This window comes from Parasteatoda tepidariorum, chromosome 3 (genome assembly GCF_043381705.1).
Source record: "Parasteatoda tepidariorum isolate YZ-2023 chromosome 3, CAS_Ptep_4.0, whole genome shotgun sequence".
Lineage (NCBI taxonomy): Eukaryota > Metazoa > Arthropoda > Arachnida > Araneae > Theridiidae > Parasteatoda > Parasteatoda tepidariorum.
The window spans coordinates 47,157,115-47,181,452 of record NC_092206.1 but is presented as its reverse complement, the minus strand read 5'-3'; the positions used below and the strand labels follow the sequence as shown (position 1 = coordinate 47,181,452).

At 27.2% G+C, this 24,338-nt stretch overlaps 1 protein-coding gene across 1 annotated transcript in view; it reads left to right on the top strand.

Moving 5' to 3' along the window:
* The window catches only part of LOC107457170 (cell adhesion molecule Dscam1-like), a 260,596-nt gene that overhangs the window by 198,661 nt on the left and 37,597 nt on the right, over window positions 1–24,338 (top strand). Inside the window, exons 11-18 of the mRNA XM_071179192.1 lie at window positions 781–928; window positions 3,411–3,559; window positions 4,350–4,481; window positions 5,301–5,468; window positions 16,012–16,082; window positions 17,365–17,608; window positions 20,933–21,028; window positions 24,027–24,212. Of these exons, the coding sequence (XP_071035293.1) occupies window positions 781–928; window positions 3,411–3,559; window positions 4,350–4,481; window positions 5,301–5,468; window positions 16,012–16,082; window positions 17,365–17,608; window positions 20,933–21,028; window positions 24,027–24,212 (1,194 nt within the window). The remainder of the gene's footprint in view (window positions 1–780; window positions 929–3,410; window positions 3,560–4,349; window positions 4,482–5,300; window positions 5,469–16,011; window positions 16,083–17,364; window positions 17,609–20,932; window positions 21,029–24,026; window positions 24,213–24,338) is intronic.

Sequence of the window (24,338 nt, the reverse complement as noted above, 5' to 3'; positions counted from 1 at the left end):
AATATTTCTAAGCAGATTGAAGCAGAAATCCGTTGGAATATTTTGAATATAGAAGCAAAATAAACAGAATATGTTTAATATCAAAGCCAAACCAGAGCCAATACCAATGTTACATTTGCTGTAATATGAATGCTGAAAATATACAGCAGAAAGAAATAAGTACGCCACCTTTTTGGAAGAAAATACGTAGTTTAAAATTTATTTCTTTTAAATTTAAGTCTAAATTTATTTATTTTTTATCTAATTTTCGAATAAAAAGTGAAAATTGTAAAATAATAAATACTCTTTCCTTTACTCTATGTTTTAAACTTTTCAAATTACATATGCAAATCCTGTTGTTACTGGTATGAAGTAGCTCGATTCATTTGAATAATTTATCTTATTGCTTCTTTATGCGTTGTTTTTACCTTGCTAAAATATTTATAATGCACAAAAGCATATATTTGGCATAAAATTTTAAAAAATACCATTATATTTTGCTTAAGATATTTTTTCTTTTGACTGTGCATAATTTTTTGCGTATCTGTTTGACAATTTAATTTAGAAAAAAATGTATATTTAAACCAATTACATTATATAACCATTAATATTATACAAGAGCAAAAAATACTTAATTTTAAGGAGGTAAATAATTAATTTTCAGATTAGTATGAGTAAACAAATTTTTAAATTAGACTGTAGGGGACTCAATTTTTGGGATTATTCATCTTAAACTAAACTTTTTACACTCAGTTTTTTATTTTTATTTTGAATTTAGAACTATTTTAATTTTTTTTATAGTGGCTGCTCATTTTAAAAGCAAATTCCGAGCAGAAAGCGTTCGTAAAGGAGAAGACGCTAAATTGATTTGTGAAGCAATAGGTGATCGTCCGCTCCAAATTACATGGTTAAAAGACAAGCAATCTTTTGAACCACGGACGGATCTAAGGTATGAAAAGTTCAAATTTATCTGCATTTTTCTACAGTACTGAATCTAATTATTTTTTAAAACGCAATGCTTATTTTAACTTATAAAGAATTTAGAAAAACAAATTAGTTTCGCATTTTAGGAAACTAATTTTTATATGACTGTATGCAAAACCAATGATAGTATTAATTCACTTAAATAATTTTTCTGGAAGTAAAGAAATGTTTAGGAATTAAAATAAATGTTTTGAGAAAATTGTTTTAAAATCTTTAAATTTACAAGCTTATTTACTTTGCATGAGAACTTAAATTCTGATAAAATATCGAAAATCACTTGCTTTTTTTAAAAAATATGCTGATTTCTTATGTTAGAAAGTACCAAATATTTCAGATGCATAACAGTTAAGTACTGGAACAAGTAAATTCTTGTTCCAGTACTTTTTAAGTACAGTAACAAGATTTTAGTTATTCCAGTACTTAAGTGTTGATCCAGTACTACTTGACATATTGGTTTATATAAAGTGAAAATTATTAATTATAGAAAAAAAAGATTTTTATAATTATTCAGTTTATACTGCACAAATAATTAATTCAAACATTTATTTGAATTTGATTTTTTAAAGAAGTTTTAAAACTCTGCGTAAGTTTTCGAAATTAATTTCGTAAAATTGTCCATCATTTTAGTGACATTCCTTTCTTTGTAATCACAACTATTTTTTGCATCAATCAAAAGTATTTAGAATTTTTACCAAATTCCTTAAAACTCAAAGGAGAAGAAAACAATGAGCATTTAATAAATTAATGCTTCATCCACAATTCATTTCTTTCCATTTAAATAGTACTAGAAACACTATCAACCTAACTAGCCAACAAAGTTATTTAACCTACATATATACCAACGTCCCGGATCCTCGAAGAACAACCAACAATATGAAAAGTTTTTAAATATGGGATAATAGGCATGCATTCTGTTTAGAAAACCTTCTATTACGCTCAGCTAGTCCTAAATTAGTTGCAAATATCTTCATTAGAGGGCAATAAATTTTTAAAATTAATAAAATAGTGCTTAAAAACGCCCACTAAATGTTAGAGCAATGCAACGCGTTCTGAAGACAAACTTAGCAGTCTCTCGTGCAAATAAATTTTTATTGGAAGCAAAAAAAAAACTTCTATATTGTTTTTAAATCAACAGCGTCATCTGTTGAGGAACTTTTTAACTAATTTTGAAACTTGGGAAGAATAAAGAGGTTCCTATACTCTGTTGCAAGTTAAGAAAAAAGCATTATTTTTATGGAGAGTGTCTGTTTGCATCTAAGAGCACGCAGATTGGACGCTAAATTTTAAGCGCGAACGTATATCTATATTGCCAACTTTTCAAACAATATTGAGCAGCCTAAGTTTTGCTTGCTTTTTTTATTAATTATTATAGTTCTTAACAACAATAATCAACTTAAAATAAAAAGGATATCTAAAAATCGTAACAAATATAAGTCTGTCTGTTCTTAGTTGAAGAAAGCGAGAAAAGAATAGTAAATATTTTTTTCTTGCAAATGATTTTCTTCTACAGTGAAACAAAAGTAAAAATTCCCGCATCAGATATGTTAAGAACATGAGTTGGAGCTCCCTTGTCTTCTGAATTGGTTTCAAAACTACAAGGCTGCATAGTTGAACATTAGAAGTTGTAAACCTTAAATTGGCTGTTAAATGATGGTTATAAAACAAAAATAATAAAAATCCAACGATTTCGCTATGCTATATAGTTGTTTCTTTTTCAAGAACGAATGTTCCTTATTTTTCGAATTATGTCGCCAAGTCTAGAATACCAGTAAGGCTACGAAACTATACCCTTTTTTTTAATTATTCTATATCATAAAAGATATCATGGATTAAATTTCAACCTGACATTTTTACCTCTTAAAAGCATATTTGTATAACTTGATAACGAAATAAAACGGAACTATATACAGTCGCGGATTGATAGAAAACTTAATTCGAGATTCGGATATTGCGTACTGCCAAGACATACACATTATATTTCTACCATTATCTGCCCTGGTTAGTATCAATAAACAGTCAATATGTGCTTTTTATATTTATTAACAAAACAAAATAACAAAAAAATAACAATTAGACTGAAATGATTGAAAACAAAATAATATTCATGAGAATAAAACAAAAGGAGCTTTCGAGATGTATTCCTTCCGGCATGAGTGTATTGAGAACAACTAAAAAAAGAATATTTTGATTGGCGACGGATTGATTGGCGACGGACAACTAAAAAAAGAATATTTTGATTGGCGACGGATTGGCTCCGCTGTAAATTAATTAATTCGTAACACGGATACTCACATAAATCCCATACCTCAGCAGTCTTTTCTTAACTTGCAACGTAGTATAGTAAGAATGCAGAAAGCATACAATTCTATCTCCTTTTAGTTTTTTCTTTCATACCATTAATAATTTTCGGGACACTGGGTATTTAATATACGGTTTTTATTTTACAGATATGAATTAACAGATACAGTTCTTGGAGGAGGAACAACATCTCAGCTAACGATTCGAAGAGCAGATAGACGGGATTCAGCACTGTATACATGTATAGCTTCCAACGCCTTCGGACAAGATGATACAAATATACAGCTAATAATGCAAGGTTAAAAACATTAAATAACTTAATTATACACCATCTAAACATGTCTTCTAAACACTGATCCTTGAAATACATTAATCGAATATTTGTCGAAAGTAATTTAAAAAGAACCTGCTAAGTTGTTGGGAAAAAAATTTTTAATAACTGAAATCTCTATAACAAATAATGCCCTATCTCTAAATTAAAGTTAGATTAGGGTATTTAAATGAGTCTGTTATAAATTAAAATCTAAAATTGACAATTCTCACTTAATATTTTTTATAATTATTATAACTGACAGAAATCAAGAAATACTTTAGGATACATACCATTGGTGAAAGTAGTGTAAAGATTTTAATTCCTTCTGTAATATAATCAGTGATTCTCCATATTGATAAGGATCGTAAATATGGAAATTAAAACGGTAACAAGACACTCTTAATCTACACCTCCAAGAAGAGAGAAGGCCTCCGCACGGGTTACCATATATAAGAAATCCGATCCTTTATTATTCCAAGCGTAGTGACATCTTTCGTATATTTCCCCACTGTGCAGTTAAGTAGAACAAATGAAGTGACGTCTTTCTTATTTTTCTCCACTACGTAATGTATGCTCGCTACGTCGGTTTACTAAATTTATCCATACGGAGGTCTTTTCCCTTCTAGGTGGTATTGTCTTAATAGGATTTTTTTTTCAATTCCTCTATGTTTAAAATTCAGATACTAATTTTATAAATATTATGCACTAAAAAGATTCATGTGTATTTATTTTCAACTTGTTTTTACTTCTTTAACTTTATTATTTTAAACACTAGAGCCACCTGATGCACCACAAGATGTCAAAGTTCTAGAATTCGGTAGCAGATCTGCTAAAATAGGATGGGCTGCGCCTTACAGCGGAAACAGTCAAATATCTCAATACATCTTACATTATAAGGAAGAAGGAGGTAATTGTGTGAACTGTTTCTTTAAATCAAAACTTTATTTAATTGTCTAAAGCAGTTTGAAAAGGCATGCATAATGCAAAATTATTTAAAAGTAACAGAATTTGATGTTTTAATGCTTTTAAGAGTTACAAATTTTTGTATTAAAATATTGATTAAGTAATTTATTGTATCCTTTTAACAGTTTTTGCTACTTTTTATGGTTGATTGCTTATAAAATCTTTATTTTAAGACTTTAAGACCTTTTATGCTCATCTCGAAAATTTCGTATCCATAATTCGATATCTTTAGTATCTTTAGATATCTTTCGCAACAGAACTTCTTATATCGCTATCTAAAAATTCTCGCATCTAACAGTATTACCTACAGTAAGAAATGATCAACTCCCGAGCTTTATTTATTCATTTATTGCTTGTTTGAATGCTTTATGGCATTTTACTGTTTTTCTATTATTTGATTTTCCTAATTATTAGTTATTTTATAGTTGTTTCCAAAACTAGCTGTAAAACAATGCATTTCAGTCTGTTTTATGTAATTTCTTCATTTATTTATCATTACAGTTTGTTTTTCCAATTTTTGTGATACTGAGTTGGAAGAATTTAAATTGTACTTTTTATACGTTTGTGTTTTTTAATTCATTATCACAACATATAAAAAAATATTTTAACAAAATTACTTATTTCGTATTTATAAATTTCGTGTGTTGATTTTACATCCCAGTTATAGTAATTATGTGTATTTATAATGTTTCATTTTATTTCTATTTAATAAAACGATAGTATTTACTTAATATTGCTCACATTTTATTATTCCTTGTTGCAGATAGATGGCAGCAGAAGTCATGGAATATTTCGATTTCAGGAACAGAGCATAGTGTCGTCGTTAGAGGTCTTCTTCCCATAACTTTCTATCACTTCCGACTGTATGCAGAGAACGCTCTGGGAAGAAGTGAACCCAGCAATGTTGTTCATCTTCGAACTGACCAAGAAGGTATAGAACAAAAATTAGAATGATTAAGTATTACTAAGAATTTAAGAATGATACTTTGAAAAGAAAATTAAAAGACTTCCTAAAATCATACAGCTCAAAATTTAGTTGAGCTTCAGAATGAAATAATTATATCTGTTACAGAATGAAAATATATAAGATAATTATAAAAAATAAAATAAATTTTTTTTATTATTTAGGTTAGGCATTTTAGGTAATCACAAAATATCTTTACTCTCTGAAACAGTGTAGACGACTTCAAACATACAATACAATGGTTTAAATAATTAGAATTCATTGATAAATTAAAATATTTTAAGTAATTATGTTTTCCAGCATTTATACGTCTTTTTTGCTAGGATGACCTCATTTCATCGAAAACATTAAAAAATACTACAAAAGTTATTTTTACTAAAAATTTGGGAACAGTAAGGGGAGGATTTAGAATGATACTTCGTTCTATTCGAAAGAGAGGAAACATAGCTACTATATCGTTACATCAAATAGCCTCTTATGAATTCTAAAATGTAGCAAATCAATCTTTAAAAATTCATGATAAAGATATTATGATAAATAATTTTGTTGTAATAATTAATTAAGTTGTTTCATAAATAATGATAAATAATTAAGTTGTTTCATGACACTAATAGGTTATATTCCCTTTTAATTAACTACTGTTCAAAATGTGAACATATTTTCCCCGATTACGAAACCTGACGAATATTAATGACTTTGTTTTACCTTAAAACCGCAAATAAGGACTTTATTAAGTATTATGCAAATTATTTAATTGTTTTTCCCCTAATTATTCTTTTAAAAATCAATTCTAGGTGAATTCAAGAAGTCATTATGTGTTCTACTTTATTTAATTATTATAATTTTCTACTTTCTTAACGTGTGTTCAGAAAATATTAAAATAAAGTTCTTTAAACAATATTTTGTTTCCATTTATTAAAATTACCGAATGAAAAGAAAGATTTTAAAGTCAAATTTAAAACTATAAACTTTAGTTTTAGAATGAATAATTTCTTGATAAGAACATAGAAAAAAATCAATTCTCAATTTCGATCATTTTCAAAAATCAAATCAATTCTCCACACATAGATTTTAGTATAATTGATACTAAACCGAACTATAAACGTGACATTCAAGAAAAGAAAAAAGTAAAAAGTAATTAATGAATAAGATAACAACATAGTTAAAATTTATTTTTTAAAACAAGCTTTAAATAATCATTTTTTTTCACGGAAAAAAAATTTTTTTTTTTTTGATTATTTAAAAAAAATCCATACTAACTTTAAAAAAACGCACTAAATAGTCTTCAGCATTTCGACAACCTCAAATCTGGTCTAATTTTTATTAATTTTAATGAAATAATTTATTTTTTAATTATTTTCGTCTACTTCAAATCTAACAATAACATACAAATATCATCACTTATATTAAATATTATCAAACGTCCATTTCTTCCCTCATGCATTTTACAATAAAAATAACAATTATTATCCTCACAGACACACTAAAGATGGATAGGAAAAAATATTTTTTTCAGTCACGTGACTGTGATCACTATTATATATAATTGAGATAAATTACAAGGCTATTGAGTTAAACCATCTTTTTCTTTAAGAGGGAAAGTAAAGAGTCATTCAACAATTTCTAAAGTCTTCGCTGTCCCTATGCAGGATTGTTTACTAAATAAAGTAATCGCGTTAGAGCTTAAGGCAACTGAACAGATTTCAAAAGGTCATTTAAAAAAAAATAATAAAAATCAGCTCACAATATAAAATAAGAAATATAATTCTCTCTTTTCACTTTTTTCGTATTAAAGAGACGTTATAACTTTAAAAAAATCGAGACATATTTAATTTTCAATGAGAGGTTCACTTTTTAAAAAATAATTAATTAATCTTTTCACCCATAATGTAGTGAAAGGACATGCCTAGCGCTCATAATAATACAAAATATTATTGATATAATCAGCTAAAATTTGAGTTAGAATTGACAGAAGACTCATTGGATTTATTGAAACTACCAGGTTTGATTTATATATATTCTTTTTTCCTTTGAAGATTGACTCCAATTTTTCTCTAAAAATTAACAGTTGAAATGAGACTAAAGTAAAAATTTTCGGAATGGAAATTTAGGCGTTCAAAATTTAATTTACCATCAAGCAAAAAATGAATAAATGAATAAAAAGTTTTAAAAAAATACTGTTTTGATAAAAATAATCCTAAGATTCTAATTTTAAAAATAAGTTCATATCATTTCCTCATTTTTGAAATTTAAAAATCTTATTTCTTTTTTAAATTTGTATCTATTTCGTAATGAAAATTTAAAATATATTAAGTATATTTCATATTCTTAATTACGTAACAAAAAACAGATTTTTTAAAGATATCATATTCACTTTTCGGTAAAAAAAGCTAGATTAAAAATTAATTTTTAAGGCAATGATGTGTTTTCAATTGTAATTAGTATTCGCATTAGAAATATATTTTAATTTTGTGAATGCCCCCCTACTATTGAAGTTCATGTTGTAGGGAAGACTGGCTTTTTTTTTCTTCGGAAAAAAGTAGTTTTATAAAGTTACTATGCATAAATATTATTGTATCAAAACTAAAATTAAATCAATTAGAGAAACAAGGTTTGTCTAATGCTTCTCCCCTCTATCGAAGTTTATATCGAAAAGAAAACTGGCTTCTTGGAAAAAAATAGTTACATAAAATTATTATGAATGAATATTATTGCATCAAAACTAAAATTAAATCAATAAAAAAACAAGATTTGTCTAATGCTTCTCCCCTCGATCGAAGTTTATATCGAAGAGAGGCTTCTTGGAAAAAAATAGTTACATAAAATTATATGAATGAATATTATTGTATCAAAACTAAAATTAAATCAATAAAGAAACAAGATTTGTCTAATGCTTCTCCCCTCGATCGAAGTTTATATCGAAGAGAAAACTGGCTTCTTGGAGAAAAATAGTTACATAAAATTATTATGAATGAATATTATTGTATCAAAACTAAAATTAAATCAATAAAGAAACAAGGTTTGTCTAATGCTTCTCCCCTCGATCGAAGTTTATATCGAAGAGAAAACTGGCTTCTTGGAAAACAATTGTTACATATAGTTATTATGAATGAATATTATTGTATCAAAACTAAACAAATCAATAGAGAAACGTGGTTTGTTTAATGTTTCCTCCCTCTATCGAAGTTTATATTGAAGGGAAGACTGGTTTTTTCTTTGAAAGTCCGCAAATGTGATGAGTTTTAACGAAGGAACTTAAACTGCATTAGAAATAATGAAAGAAATTGCAATATGGTAAATTTACCCAAAGCTGCTGAGCTTAATGAACTGTACATAATAAATATAAGAATTCCCCTTGCTTTAGATTTAAAACGCGCTAACTACTAAAGACAACATCGAGTTACACAATGCGACGATTGCGGTATGCAATTCTATGGTTTGATACAAAAAGATAAAGGTCCGCTATTTCAGATGTAAGAAATTTCCCCAAGTATGAGAAAAGATTAGTAGTTGTTGTTGTAGTTTACTTACGTCGCACTAGACCTCCACAATGGACTATTGGTGACTGTCTGGGAAACATCCCTGAGGATGATCCGAAGACATGCCATCACAATTTTGATCCTCTGCAGAGGGGATGGTACCCCTGCTTCGGTAACCCAACGACCTGCGCGTGAAGTCGAGCACTTTACGGTAGAACAGTTTAACAAGGACCAATACCGCACACCCTCGGTCCCTACGCAGATTGATCCAAGTGGTCACCCACCAGCACACTGACCACAGCCAGTAATGCTTGACTTCGGTGATCTGAGAAAAGATTAGTAATAGTTATTGACTATTACCAAGATCTCCTTTCTTGGCTTTAAACATTCAATGTATTGGCAAGGGAAAATTAAAAACGTCTAAGTCGCTATTAATTTTTCTCTTGCCAAAAAATTAATAACGATTTAAGTTTTAAAGTCAAAACATTGCACCAATTACTATGAAACTGTTCTCGAATTTTATGTAAATATTTTAAGCAGTTGTAGACAGACAAACTATTTATAGAACTGATTTTCACTCGAAAAATTTTGCACTGAGAAAAGTTTCAATTGATTATTTCTACAGATAAGAGGATTGAAGGAAATATTATTTAATTTTTGAATTATAAAAAGTATGTTTTGCGTATGCTAGCATGCCAATCTTTAATTTAAATTAACCAAATAGAATTAAATACCAGTAAGCAAGCACTTTCTAAATTATTTATTTTTATTACATTCTATTTAATAATCAGATTATATAGACTAAATAAATATTGGTTATAAAAAGTTATGAGGAATAAATATTATTATACCAAAACTAAAATTAAATCAATAGAGACGATTACTTATTTTATCTACAACGCATTTAAGAGCAAACAGTAAAAGCAAATATTCGATGCATTTTAAGCTTTCAAATCAATATTCTTTATCAACTAAATACATTAAATTAAATAAGATGAAACACCGGAATTTTTGTTTCTGGGAGACTACTATTGTAAATCATTGATCTTGTCTTTAACTATTGATTTCTTAAATTAAATAAATGTATCTTGAGAAAACTCGAAAAGAGCCTATCCCAAATAAAAACAATGTAGTTTGCAGTACAAGTTTATTATAACTTACCTAGATCTATTTTCAGATTAATCAGGTTTAGATGTCTCGGTATTTTATTATCCCATCAGTATTTTAGTCTGTGCCGAATTAAAACAAAATAAAATATCTTTCTTACTTTAATGTATGAAAATAATTTAGATTCAAGAAAATATAATGTATTTCTTTGTAAACTTGGCTGAAACAGCAAAAATGTAATTTTTACCGATTTATTATGAAATATTTCAACTTTAGATGCAATCTCATAAAAAGTTTATAAATGCAACCATATCTATTGTATTTGTCTGTATAACACAAGAAAATGGAACGACTTAATAACTTTTGATTTAGTCATTGAACTTTCTCACACTAAAAAGTAATCTTACCGACCCAAAATTTAGTCTTGAGAAGGCTCAAAAATGTGAATTCTTTAATGTTAAACAGAAAAAGTGTGTAACCATTGTCCTTGAGCAGTAGTACCCAACCCCTGGGCTAAAGACCGGTACCGATTCGTTACTCAAATAGTAACGGGACTCCCAAGGAACATTAAAATAATTCCATTTTATTTCTTCTTCTGTTGGCATGACAGCCCTTTGTGGGCCAGAGCCTTCCCTAGAATCTTCATCCATTCTACTCATTTCTTTGTGATTGTTTTCCAAGTGGTAATTCTTAGGATTTTAAAATCCTCTTCTACACATTCAAGCCATCTCATCTTAGGCCTATCTCTAATTCTAGTTCCCATTTGTTTGTAATTGAAGATTTTAAATGTCAAGGAATAAGGGTCTAGTCCACAGATGTGACCCAAAGCTTTTAGCAACTTGTTTTGATGCATTTGTTGAAATCAGCTTCCTTGAATAGCCTTTATAGTTCAAAATTATGTCCTTGTCTCCATAAGTCATCCACATTTATAGCACCGAAAATTTTTCTCAAGGTTTTTCTCAAAACAGGAAACAGGCCTACTAGTGATTTAGTGAAAGACCAGGTTTCAGATCTAGACCTAAGTTCAGATTAGGTTAAGACAGGTCTAATGATTGTTTTATATATCATTATTTTCGGTCGTCTTTTAATTAATTATTCCGAACTCTTAGGTAAAATATAGTATAACTTTAGTCAGTTTCATCTCTGATGGTTAGAAAAATTGCGCCAAGTGTTAATATGAAGAAAAATCAGTTTTTTGCAAATATGAAAAGCATTTGTAAAAAAATTTTTTATTTAAAAAGTTATTCAAACGCTGCATTATCTAGGATCACAATAACTTGCAAGAAATCGGGGATTATTGAGTGACCTTAAGTTTTCGTCTCGAAAACTGTTGTCATCTGAAGTAACACTTTTTAACAAATAATATACAACTGTTGACAGTTTGCAATAGTTTTTTATGACTGTTAAATTACGTATTTTCTACATTTAGCCAGTTGCTTCTTTACTAGTTACGAAAATAGTGCAAAATATCAGTATGAAGAAAAACCAGTTTTTGTGCAAATTGAAAGCATTTCCAATGGAACTTTTTGATATTTAAAAAGTTACTTAAATGCTGATCACAAAAATTAGCAAAAAAAATTGAGAAATATTCAGTGACCTTGAGGCCGTCATTCCAAGGCTCTAAGCTCACTCGAAATCACCCTTATTAACTAGCAATGTGCTATTTTTATAACTGTTGTGAGTGTGTAATAGTTATTTATGACGTTTGATTAAGATTTTTAACCAGCACCATCAACGTAATCATGGAAACGACACAAACTGTTAATATGAAGAAAAGCTGCAATCTCGTGAAAATGAAATGAATTTATGATTTCATTCCTTTAATATTTGATTATTTTTTTAAAAGCTGTATTTTGTGGGTTCGTAAAAATTTGCAGTAATTAATTAAGTTTTTAATTAAATTCGTTAATTTTTCTCTAGACAGAAATAACTTTGCCGTATCTGCCATTTTTTAACAAGATTAAAAGATTTTTTTTTAAATATTAAAAAAACAAACTGTTAAACTTGTCAGTAAATTCCTCGATATTAGGTCCAGATTATTTTTTTTTCGACGAAAAGATGGTATTTTATGAAACGGTTTTTAATTAAAAGCACTAAAACTGTAACTTTTTTTTATTTCCCTTAACGTAGGAATTCTGAAAAACATTTTAAATGACATCATAAAAATTTAACAATATTGATTAGTAAAGAATAGATAGTTTTCAAGACGGGTGTTTAAAGGTAGTCTTGTCATAGCGATTGACACTTGGGAAGGAAGATTCCACAAAAACATATTTTCGTAAAATTTATCAAAAATGACCTATATTCAGGTAGAATTGATTAATTTTTACAATTCCGGAGTTAAATAATGATAATATCTCAAAAATTAAGAATATATATATGCATGGCTGTTGCCTACTTAATCTTCGACCTACATTTTAAAAATTCTGGATCAAATTAAGGTTCAAAATACCGGTACTTTAGGTGTATCATCCGTAAAATCCATTTTACCGTAAATTTCATTTTTCCCGTAAGATTTACACCATAATTTTTTCAGCAATTGATATTTAATTAGAGAGTAGTTTAGTGACTTTACGGTAATTACCGCTGTAAAAATTACAGTTTATCTGATTTTGAATGGATTTTACTGTAAAAATTGTCGGCACGCTGAGTGCCGGTTCCTTTTACCATAAAGAATTTTTATCCAGAATTTTTTTTCTCGTTTAATTTTTAAAAAAATCAACGATGAAAAGTAAGAATGAATTTTAAAGAGTAGTAGAAGGATGTATTTTAAAAACACATACATAGACGTGAAACCTTTTACCAACGCAGAAACAAATCAATTAAGCGATAGCATTTCATTATTATTTAAAACATGATAACAATAGAAATTTAGTTATTAAATAAAAATTATATTTTCATGTTTTAGATGCAAAATTCTCTCGCAGTTCCCGTTACATTTATGAAATTGTTTAAATCATGCACGAAAACTATTATTATCTATACATATTAATTACGTATCAATGTGTTTCAAAAATATTAAAATAACTTTACTATGTATCTCATATTATTTAAAAGGCGCTTTACACGAATGGCAAAAAATATTAACATGGAATTTTATGTTATAATTTCATGTAACAGTTTATCATAAAAACATCATACTACTTGTCGAACTTTCGGCAGTTTCGCAAATTCATTTTCTTTCAGCATTTAATGATCCAAGAAACGATGCAAGAAATAAGTAATAGGAGCTTTTAAGCAGTGATTTATATGGTCCTTAACAGGAAGGGAAAAATCGGAACGGAGTGAGAGTCTGCAGATTTACTTACTTCGCAAGCGCCCGATTTACGTTTTTTTCCTTTTCTCATAAAAAAATTGATGTATAAGTTTTCAAAGTCTGAGTTTTAGTTATTTTCTTAAGATTTCTTCAGATAGCACTTAAAAACTTTAACAGCTATCTTCCAATATATTTGTATTATATATATATATATATANAACAAATTGATTTTCCAACATGGATGATGCAGCCAAAGTTAGTGGATTTGTCTGATATATCAAATATGCAGTATCAAGAAGAACTCGCAGAAATGCAAAATGATGAGTCAGTTAAAACTTTATTTAATATAAAGGGAGTAATGGCATGGCTGTGTGAGGAAACAGAAATTATACACCCAAATTCAACCAAATGTGCAAGAAAACTATTGCTACCGTATCCATCTTCATATTTAGCTGAATTTGGATTTAGTGCTGTAAATGATTTACTGCTAGAAAAAGAAATCGCCTTGATATAACACAACGGGGATACTTGAGACTGAAGTTAACCAAATTGGAACCTAACATAAAATCTCCGTGCAGCAAGGATCTCACTAAATTTAAATTGTTATAGAAAAATCTTTATTAAAACTATTTGAATTTTAGTTTTTCATTATATGTTTTGAAAATGTACTTACTGTGTTTCGTTAACAATTTCCTAGTGATTTCTTCCTAAAACCTATCATTTAAGTTTCTTTAGTGAACAATTCAATTTTTAAATATTAAAAATTATGTATATGTTACATAGGGGGGCAAAAGAATTTTAGAATGACTTAGGTGGGGCATGGCACTAAAAAGGTTGGGAAACACTGGTTTAGAGCTATCTACAATTTGATAGGTTAATTGACGAGAAACATACGAGTTCTAATAGAAGAAGATACACTCATAAAAATGAAGTCTTTGTTGAATCAAAATAAAACTCATAGATAAAAATGTAAATGTAGACTATAATATTACAGTATCTAATGATGAAAGATATTCATAAATAATAATCAAAGTTAAAGTATTTAATCATGAACGTCCATGGCTACATTCAGAAAATTTATTGAATCTATATTTGTTATATAATAGATGAGCTTTGCCAAATACATAAAATAAAAAAATAAACATAATTCTAGTGTAAAAAAATATTTAATAAGTCTGAATTATATAATAAAATCTAAGGAAATCATTCGTGTTAAAATAATGATAAAATATCTAGGAATAAATTTATGAAATTAATAAATTTTGTTTAATTCTATTTCACTTTTAAAAAGCCAACTTAACTATTATGAGTAATATATATTTATAAGGAATATTCTCGAATTCGGAATATCATGTTCTCATTATATTTATAATCCTCTCAAAATAGTTGGAAAAACAATATGTTTCACTTTGCTCGAAACTAAGAACCAACTGCTAAAAAGTTAATTCTAATATATTTTAAACATTTAATCTCTGAAAAAATTAAGTACATGCGAATAAACAAAGTGTCGTAAATGCAATTACAGAATTCATTATTTCCTTTTATGGTAAATCTTCTTATATTTCTTTAAGTGTTTTTTGGCCCGAGGGAAATAAAGCTAAAACGAATTCTGAAAAAGCCCTTTGTTTATAGTTTAACAACATCTTTAATTTATTTTTTTATTTTAATGTCAGATGCATTTAAAGAAAAATTCGCCAAAACTTTGTTTTCTAATGAAATAGCAGAATGATATTGGTTTCTTTTCAGGCATGTTCTGATAAATTAAGGAATGTTTGTATAACGAGAAATAAGAAATATTTTTCGAAGCTCATGACAACTGTGGAAATTTAATCATTTTCGTTTATTGAGTCACTTAAAAGCATTTTTAATACACTTACTTTCAAAATATAATTTAATACATTTAAGTAATATCTACTATTTTTAAATAAATAATGTTTAAAAAATAATCTTTTTAAATACTGAAATTAAATGTTTGATGAGCACTGATGCATTTTTGAGATTAATAAAATAAGTTAAATACAACTATGATTGCTTAAAAAATAATTGCTACGCATTCTGTAAATGATCTTAATATTTAAAAAACGTTAAAATTTACACATTTCTTAGATTTATAGAGAAGAAAAACTTAATTTACTTATTTTAGCTTAAAAGCATTCTACTTTCTATCCATGCTTATCAGACTCCATGTTAGTTAGAGTGGAAATGTCAGATAAGTTTCTATGTCAGACTAAAATTCAATATAATTATTAAATTAGTATTTATTTTTTAAAACAATGAAACCATTAAAGTTTAGTCTTTTTTTAAGATGCAATCGTGAAACGTTTAAGATAAAACTTAGTTAAAAAACAAAACATTCAAATGAACCGATGAAACCAATGTATTAAAGAAACTAAATACCATTTTTAAATATAATAATTTCTATCATATTTTCTATAGCGAAATGCGAAAATATTTACTACATACAAAATGAGAGTTGAAAGTTTTTAATTACAAACTATTACTCATTCTTTTAAGCGGAATAATTTGTTCCACTAATAAAAAAAAACTGCTGTTTTGTATTTTCACAATCACTATTGCAAATGCATTCAATAACTGTTAGGATTTATTATATTTTTTCCTAGACATTGTAAGAAACCATTATTAAAATGGATGAATATTTCATTTTCAGCTCCCGGAGGACCACCTCAAAAACTGAAAGCAAGAGCAGTTGGAGCTCATATTGTTAAAGTATCGTGGAAAGTGAGTTCTTCAAATACCAGTGTTTAAATTTCGTCAGCTTAACAGAGTTTTAAATGCTACACTGTAAAAAATTCCGGATCAACTTACAGTAAAAAATGCTGGCACTCAGGGGTCCGACACTTTTTACCATAAAATTTGTTTTTAGCGCAACGCGTTCCAGAAAAAAAAACTGATTTGCAGAAAAAGTTTCGGTTAAATCATTATACTTAAATAAATATTACTGTAAAAAGTCAAATATAATATTTTATGGTAAAAATGGATATTATGGTAAAATCGATTTTGCGGATGATTAACCCAGAGTGACGACATATTGTAATATGATCTGGAATTTTTGATAGTGTACAGTATTTAATGTGGTGACAAAGAAAGTTCTTTTCATGTAATTATTATAATTATTACAAAATAATATAAAAATTAATATAACTATAATATATAATTAATATAACTTTAAGATATAATTAATATAACTATAATATATAATTAATATAATTATAATTAATTACAGAATTATAATTATTACAAAATAAAAAAGGACATAAAATATTAATTTGATGAGTTTTTCTATCCAAATTTCTAGCAATTTGGGACTGTAATTCTTTGCCTATGAACAGAAAAATTCTGTATGATAAAGGTAGGATAAAGGAAAGTTTCATTAGAATTGTAATCATTTATTTATTTGAAGTTAAAAGGAAATAAAACCGTTTCATGACCCTGAAGTGTTTCAATTATTTTATCCGTTGTTAGAACATTATTACAATACCAAAATTTCAATGAAAAAATAAATGAATTGACTCATAAAAACAATTGTAGAGTTATACTGAAATAATGCACACAAATAGATAAGATATACTAAATTATTTGCCTTAAATTCTATTGTTGAGAGAAAAAAATTATTGCTCTCCGTTTGAGTTCTTCTCCAAAACATTTATATGTATAAACAAAGTCACCGAATATTTCTTAAATTAGAAAAACTGTGATAAATATCACTATAACCAACCCACTCTGTTTTGAGCATGACTGTTTAGACGTTAAAGCAACTAATAAAAGGATGTTTTTCGCATCACAAATGCTCAATTTCATTTCAAATAATGACAAATAATGCATTGCTTACAATAAATTCTTTTGAGAGGGTGAAAAAAATTTCCACCTCTTATTTGAACCTCCCAATCAGTTTTACGTGCATATGTAATTTTTTCGACAAAAAACATGCCAAATATTGCATGCCAGGTAAATATCATTTCATATTTTCAAAACAATACAGTGTTTGCATTTTTTACCACAGCCTCCAAGAAAAGATCTCCAATTTGGAATTATTAAAGGTTATTATGTAGGATACAAAGAATCGACGTCTAAAGAAACGTTCATATACAAAACGCTGAATGCAAAAGGTGGAGAAAATTTCATCGAGGAAACGCAACTCACAGATCTTAAGAAATTCACGGAATACGCTGTGATTGTACAAGCATTCAATGCAAAGGGTGCAGGACCGCCGTCTGACCAAGTCATAGTGAAAACCTTGGAAAATGGTAAATGTACATAATTAATAATTAACTTAATGCAAAATAATTACTTTTTAAGTGCTCATACTGAGACAATTTTATCAAAAATAATTTGATCAATTAAAATAATTAAAAATATTGCATATATCTGTAAAAAGTAAATGTTTAAATTTTTATGTATGAAATTTATTTTCTAATTAATAATACATTAGAAGTTAAACAGTATCTTTTGAAGTCCCCCTTTTTGAGCAACATACGAGATGAGCTATGTGAACCTTCTTCAATTTTTTAGGCACAATTTATTCGAAATAAAACTTTTAGATAGCGAAATACGATATATACAATATATATATATATATATAGATAATCANATATATATATAAAAGAAACTTATTAATTTTCTTATTTTTCTCTTTTTATCATTTTTGTCTTTATTGTGCTATAATTAACGATAATTAACAATTGAAATAAAAATTGTGAATATACAATATCAGCATCAGCAAAAAACAGTTTTTAATTGCTAAAAATTAGCTGTCATCTATCCAATGGAGTAAGTAAATTTGTAAATTTTTTCAGATAACACTGTTTTAACAATTTGATAGCGAGAAAGCAGATATTTTTCAGTCATTCTTCTGACAATATACAGACAGAAATGTTTATAAAAACATATATGGCAGATTAAATACTAAAGAAAACCGTTTTGCTTAGTAATTTAAAACTTATTGATTACTTACTTAGTCATTAATTGCAATCCTATTTGGTATTTCAGAGTTGAAAACCAACTTTTCTTTATTCAGTCATAATTATTTATTTACAAATTTCTCTGCGTTGCCCTTCGCTTAAGGCTAGCTTAGAATTCAGATTATTCGATCTTACTTTATTCTTCTGTTCATTTAGATAAATATCCGATGAAAGACATAATTAAATTTAAATATTAATTTAAAAACAAAACGATACACAAAAATTTAAGTCCCTTTGGAAAAAATGCAATACAATTCTCCAAAAAATGCACAGTTATTAATTAAAATATTTTATTCATAATGATTTACCAAGAAATTAAAGACGAAACAATATTGATTACAGATAAAGGAATTTTATTCGTATACAAAAAATGTATGAAAATGCTAAAAAAATTGCCTTTATTCTTTCTGATAACTGAAATTTTAATAATCAATTTCTACATATCGCATGCAAAATCTAAGTGATTTTATTTTTACCAAACTTTTCTGATTTATCAAAAAAATAGATCCTTAATTGTTTGTAAGATTTTTAAAATAAATATTAATATTTATGCTATTATTTTACTTTATTTTAGAAAAATCTTTACACTTCTTAAACTAGGTGCTTTTATTTAGAAATTTTATTTGTAAAACGCGTGTTTAAAAATGTGTGACAAGTCTACCTTTTATTTAGCTTCTCTAAAATGAGTCACAATTTTGTTTATTTATTTTAAATTTCTGTGTTGCAAAAAATAAATCATACACAAAATTCAAGTACAAAAATAATAATATTTCTTGCCGTTCAAATTTAAGTAATTCGAAGGAAAATTCAATTAATCGTCAAGATCGAAATGAGAAATAATTCGCCAGTTATATAACAGCTGATCATTTCAAGTATAATTTAAAACTTATTGATCAACGTAAAATAAGCATATAAGATTTAATTAAATTTGCAATTAATGCACATTTTTTTATTCGAAGACGGACTTATACTAATTTGAAAAAATGAAGATTTCCAATTCTAAAGAGTTTAAACATAATATTGAAAACTTCTATATCATATAATTCCATTTCATATTTTAAGGCTGGTTGGATACTGCATAAGCTTTCAAAATTCAGCTTTATATATTTCATCCCGTTTTATACATTTATTTTATTCAAAATATTATTAAACTAAATTTGACTTGTTGGTAGAACTAAAAGAAAAAATAAGTATTAATACACTTTAAAGAGTTTTTATTGTGTATGTGAAATATTAATATTTAAATGTAACTTTCCAGGAAATTTACATAAACAAAATCATTCTTCATGATATTTTCTTAACTATATCAAATAAACTTTATCAGCAATTTTAAAAGCTTTTACTAATGCAAATATTATAAAGAAGTTTAAGTTTTATTATAGTTAAGTCTTATGAGGTAAACATTGATAAATATATTCTAATATAAAATTTCCAACTACTTATTTAAGAGAGTGATAAAATAAATTGCACTTGAAGTATAATATAATTTAGAAAACTGAAGTTTCATTCGCTTTGATATCAAAGTATTAAAGTTGAAAACTTAAACGTGAATTACTTACTCCAATCCTAAAATCTCTTCATCTGAACTATATCATTTTCTTTACTTTGTAAAAAAATACCTGAAATAGCTTTACAGGCTTAAGTAGTTAATAATATATGTTTCATGGAACGAAATTTTGAATATTATTTTATCTATTAGTATAGAAATCCCTCTCTTCAAATTCAGAGTCTAAACAAGAATAAGAACGAAATTAAATGATGAACTATATGCGTTTCTAAAATATCATTTTGCATTAAACTAATTAGCAAATTTTACTTTATTTAAAATTCGTAATTTTATATTTCTTATTGAAATAGAGTTTTATTATGATGAAACTATAAGAAGCCCAATAAAGTAGTATAAAAATCGAAATAAATTTAGAATTTCAACGGTAATTAGGAACTCAAGTTAAAAATATCTGATGTGAAACGACTATGCGTCATCGTTTGTAAGAAAATACATTCCGTCTTAAATCTAGATTAATGCTGTTTCAAATATTCTAGATATTATTATATGCAAGCTTTATCTAATTCACTTTCATATCAATCTTGACTGCTCTAAGCACGTTGTTTTGCGTATTCGCTTCACAGTATAATCTCTTATATTGCTTTTTGGACGAACTCTGTAATTTTAAATTTTTATTCATAATGGGCAAATATTAAAAATAATGCTTGGATATTATAATTCTTAATATGTGCTACTAATACCTAATTTTGCTAACTAATGTGGTACACTAGTATTAAGCTAATTCTTTTATTAAATAGAATTGATATATTATTCCCTTATTATTGAAATAATTATTGAATTAATTTTTGGAAATTTTAAGTAAATAAATTTAATGAAACTTCAAATGTCAAAAATATATTAAAAAAACATCTCTAATTATTGTATTTTAGAATTTTAATTTAAAACGAATAAAATACTTGCATATTAAGTTATAGTTCATATAAACTCCTAAAAACCATTTAACTTGATCAAAAACTACTAAGTCAATCAATAGTTTTATAATAGTCGAGTATAAAACTATAATATTTAATATTATGATTATGTTATTAAAAAAATTTTTTCAGATCCTCCAAAAAGCCCTGCCATGAAAGTAATGTTCACAAATCATTCTTCTATCGGATTATCTTGGGAACAAACTGAAAAAGATAATCCAGTCCAAGGTAAAACAAAACTTGCTAAGACTTTGAATAATATAATCTCAAAACTATGCAATAGATGTATCCTTTTTATTAAAAAAAATCTTTGTTATAAATACCACTCCGTATTGTATTCCTTTTTTTAATATTTTTGAAACTAATTAGCTATTTTTAAATATGGCGGAAACCAAAGTTTAATTTATTCCTAAATTATTAGGCTCCACAATCTGCTCGCTTCGCTTGCTAACATGACCACTAATACCATTAATTAAACTTTTTTTTCTTAAATTTCGATACTTTTCAATCGAAAAAAAAGTAATTTTGTTTATGAAATATGTAATTTTGCATATGAAATATATAATTTTGTTTATAAAATATATAATTTTATGAGAAAACATTTCGATTACCTGGCATTTAAATTAATCAATAGTTCTTGGAAGAAAAAAAACATTTAAACTTGAGAATACGAAATTGGAGACACAGTAAGAAGTAATAAAGGGGACTTAATTTTATTTGTTACAACTCTAAAACGATAATCTTATATCATATAACAGTTCAGACGGGGAAAAAATATCTGACTTGATACATTTATAATTTTCAGAAAAAAATAAATATTAATGTTATGATTTATATCTAGTAACATCTGATCATTTTTTCTAGTTTTTTTTTTCTTTTTATATTTATTTAATTAACACTTTTGTCATCAAGTCAAGTGCGATCAAATAAAATGAAAATCTCATGAGTGATAAAATTTTGACAATAATGAATAAATAATCATTATTTAATTCAAAAAAAAGGAAAAAAAATCACAAAGCAGCTAAAATTGAAATAACTTTCGTACAAATTAGAATTTTGAAAAAAAGCCCGTATTAAGTTCATAAATAAGAATAGCCATTTCAGTCTGACAAAATTCAACTCTAGTTGTATTCCTGTGCCCTATAGAGCAGTCTACATACTTTTTTTCCTCACGAGATTAACAGTTGATAATTTTCGAAGTATCGAATGGGAATTTTTTTATTTCATTGTACTCTTTGTACATTTTCCTGCACATTTTCATAATTTCAAGTTACTAAGTTTTATAGTTTTTATGGAGATAAACAAAATGTAACGTTAAGATCAAAACCCAAAACAACAGTTGCATTGGTACTTACGATGTTTTATTAAGGAGAGATATGAATAGTACAATTATAACTCCTTGTATATTACGTACTTCTTGTACTCCTTGTATATTGCCATTCTCCTTGTACTCCTTGTATATTGCCATTTTTGAGAGAAAGGTTTTGAGGGCCATCCTTGGTGGGATAAAAATAAATAATTCCTGGAGAAGACGATATAATACTGAACTGTATAAAATCTACAGAGAGCCAGATATTGTGAAATTCATAAAAATAAATCGAATGAACTGGGCAGCTCACATTTTCAGAAGGAATGATGACTCAAATTTAAAGAAAATCCTATTACACAAACCCCTAACGAACAGGAAAAGAGGTAGACCCAGGCTAAGATGTCTGGATTTAGTTGAGACTGATTTCCTTACTCAAAAGGAGAAAAACTGGCGAACAAGCGTCAAAAGTAGAGAGAAGTGGATTTGAATTCAAAGGAAGGCACTGGCCCACCCTGGGCAGTCTAACCAGATATGATGATGATGATGTATATTGTGTTACAAAGATTTATTCTGATTATTTCTTCAGGTACATGTTATAAGCCCTTTTTAGCCGGTGTTTCTATCTATTCTATACATTTCTACTGCAGAATAAAATCTGCAATATACTAAAATATGAAAATTCGACCCGGTATGGAACACGAGAAAATAATAGGGAATAAGACTTATTTATAAGCTCGTTAAGACTAAGTCGTATTAAACTTCGCGAAAGAAAAATAAACTCTTATATTAAACACTTGAAACCACCATTTTGATGGCTAAAAGCTTTCTGAATTTTCTGTTTATTGTTCATTATCACCCAAACCTTAAGGGACATTTCATTATCCTACTTTCTGCAAGCTGCATAATATTTACGACTCTTGTAAAATTTCCTTTCTTTTTATTTTTTCAACTTACCTAAAGAAAGAAATTTGCTTTTATTCAAAACGACCCTCGATTATTAGATTTTTTTTTTAAATTCATCAAAACCTCACACTTTGCAAATAATTATCAATTTTTTTGCGTTTAAATTAAGAACAAAAATGGCCAATAATTTATAGCTAATATATAAAATCTGGAATAAAATAAAAAACCATTAATTAAACTACTACTTTAAATACAAAAAAATGAAAGAAAATCGGATAAGTTAGATATGCTAAATTTTGTTAGATTATGCTATGTATACTTATATTTTTATTTATATTTTTTATTTATATTTTTATTATGTATATTATGTATATTTTTCATATATATTTATGCATATTTTTATTGAATGTTTGCAGTTTTAATACAAATAATTACTCTGAAGTGCCTCTGAATTAGGAATAAACAATGCTATTCAAATTGCGTAGAATTGTTGCTTATTTATGCACACGACAGGTAGTTGAGGTTACAGCTTTTATAGCTGGTAGATAGTTTATTGCTAATGTCGGCAAATATTTGACTTTCTTGGCTACATACAATACGGCTGGGACATTTCACCCCTAGTTAATTCATGGCTTATAATCCTTTGCTGCTTGCCCGATTGCTAGTTTTTTACCATCCTTGTAATTTTGGTCTAGCCTTGAAACTGCTGACCTGGAAAGTTTAAGTTCTCTAGCGCTTTTGAAGATAAAATCGCTCATCATCTATATTTGCCAACTATCGAAATCAAAATTTTAATTCTGTAGTTTTGCATACACTGGTAATTGAAAAGACTAAAATAGCTCCCCCAAATGAGAAACGCAACTTACACAATCACAGCATTGACTAATCAAAGTTCAAAAGCAATTCAGTGTAATTTTTTCACATATAGAGAAAAGTATGATTTTGTAAGATGAGATTAATCTTTAAAGTACTCATTCAAGATGTTATTTATTTATGTATCATTATTTTTTTAAGGTTACGTCCTGTATTATAAGTATGATATGGGTGAATGGCAAGAAATTGAGATGACTGCTACTGAGTCTGAATATGCTCTGTATGATTTGAGATGCGGATCTCGATATCAATTTTATATTGCAGCCTTCAATGCTGTTGGACGAGGAACTCCAACTGATATACTTCGGACGCAAACCGATGGTAGAGGTACGGATCTGAAAGACGCATTGTATTTTCATCTGTAACTCTCCCATTAAAATAGACTATAGAGAATTAATAATAATAATATAAGTAAGCAATACACACACAGAATTGCTAATATATATATATATA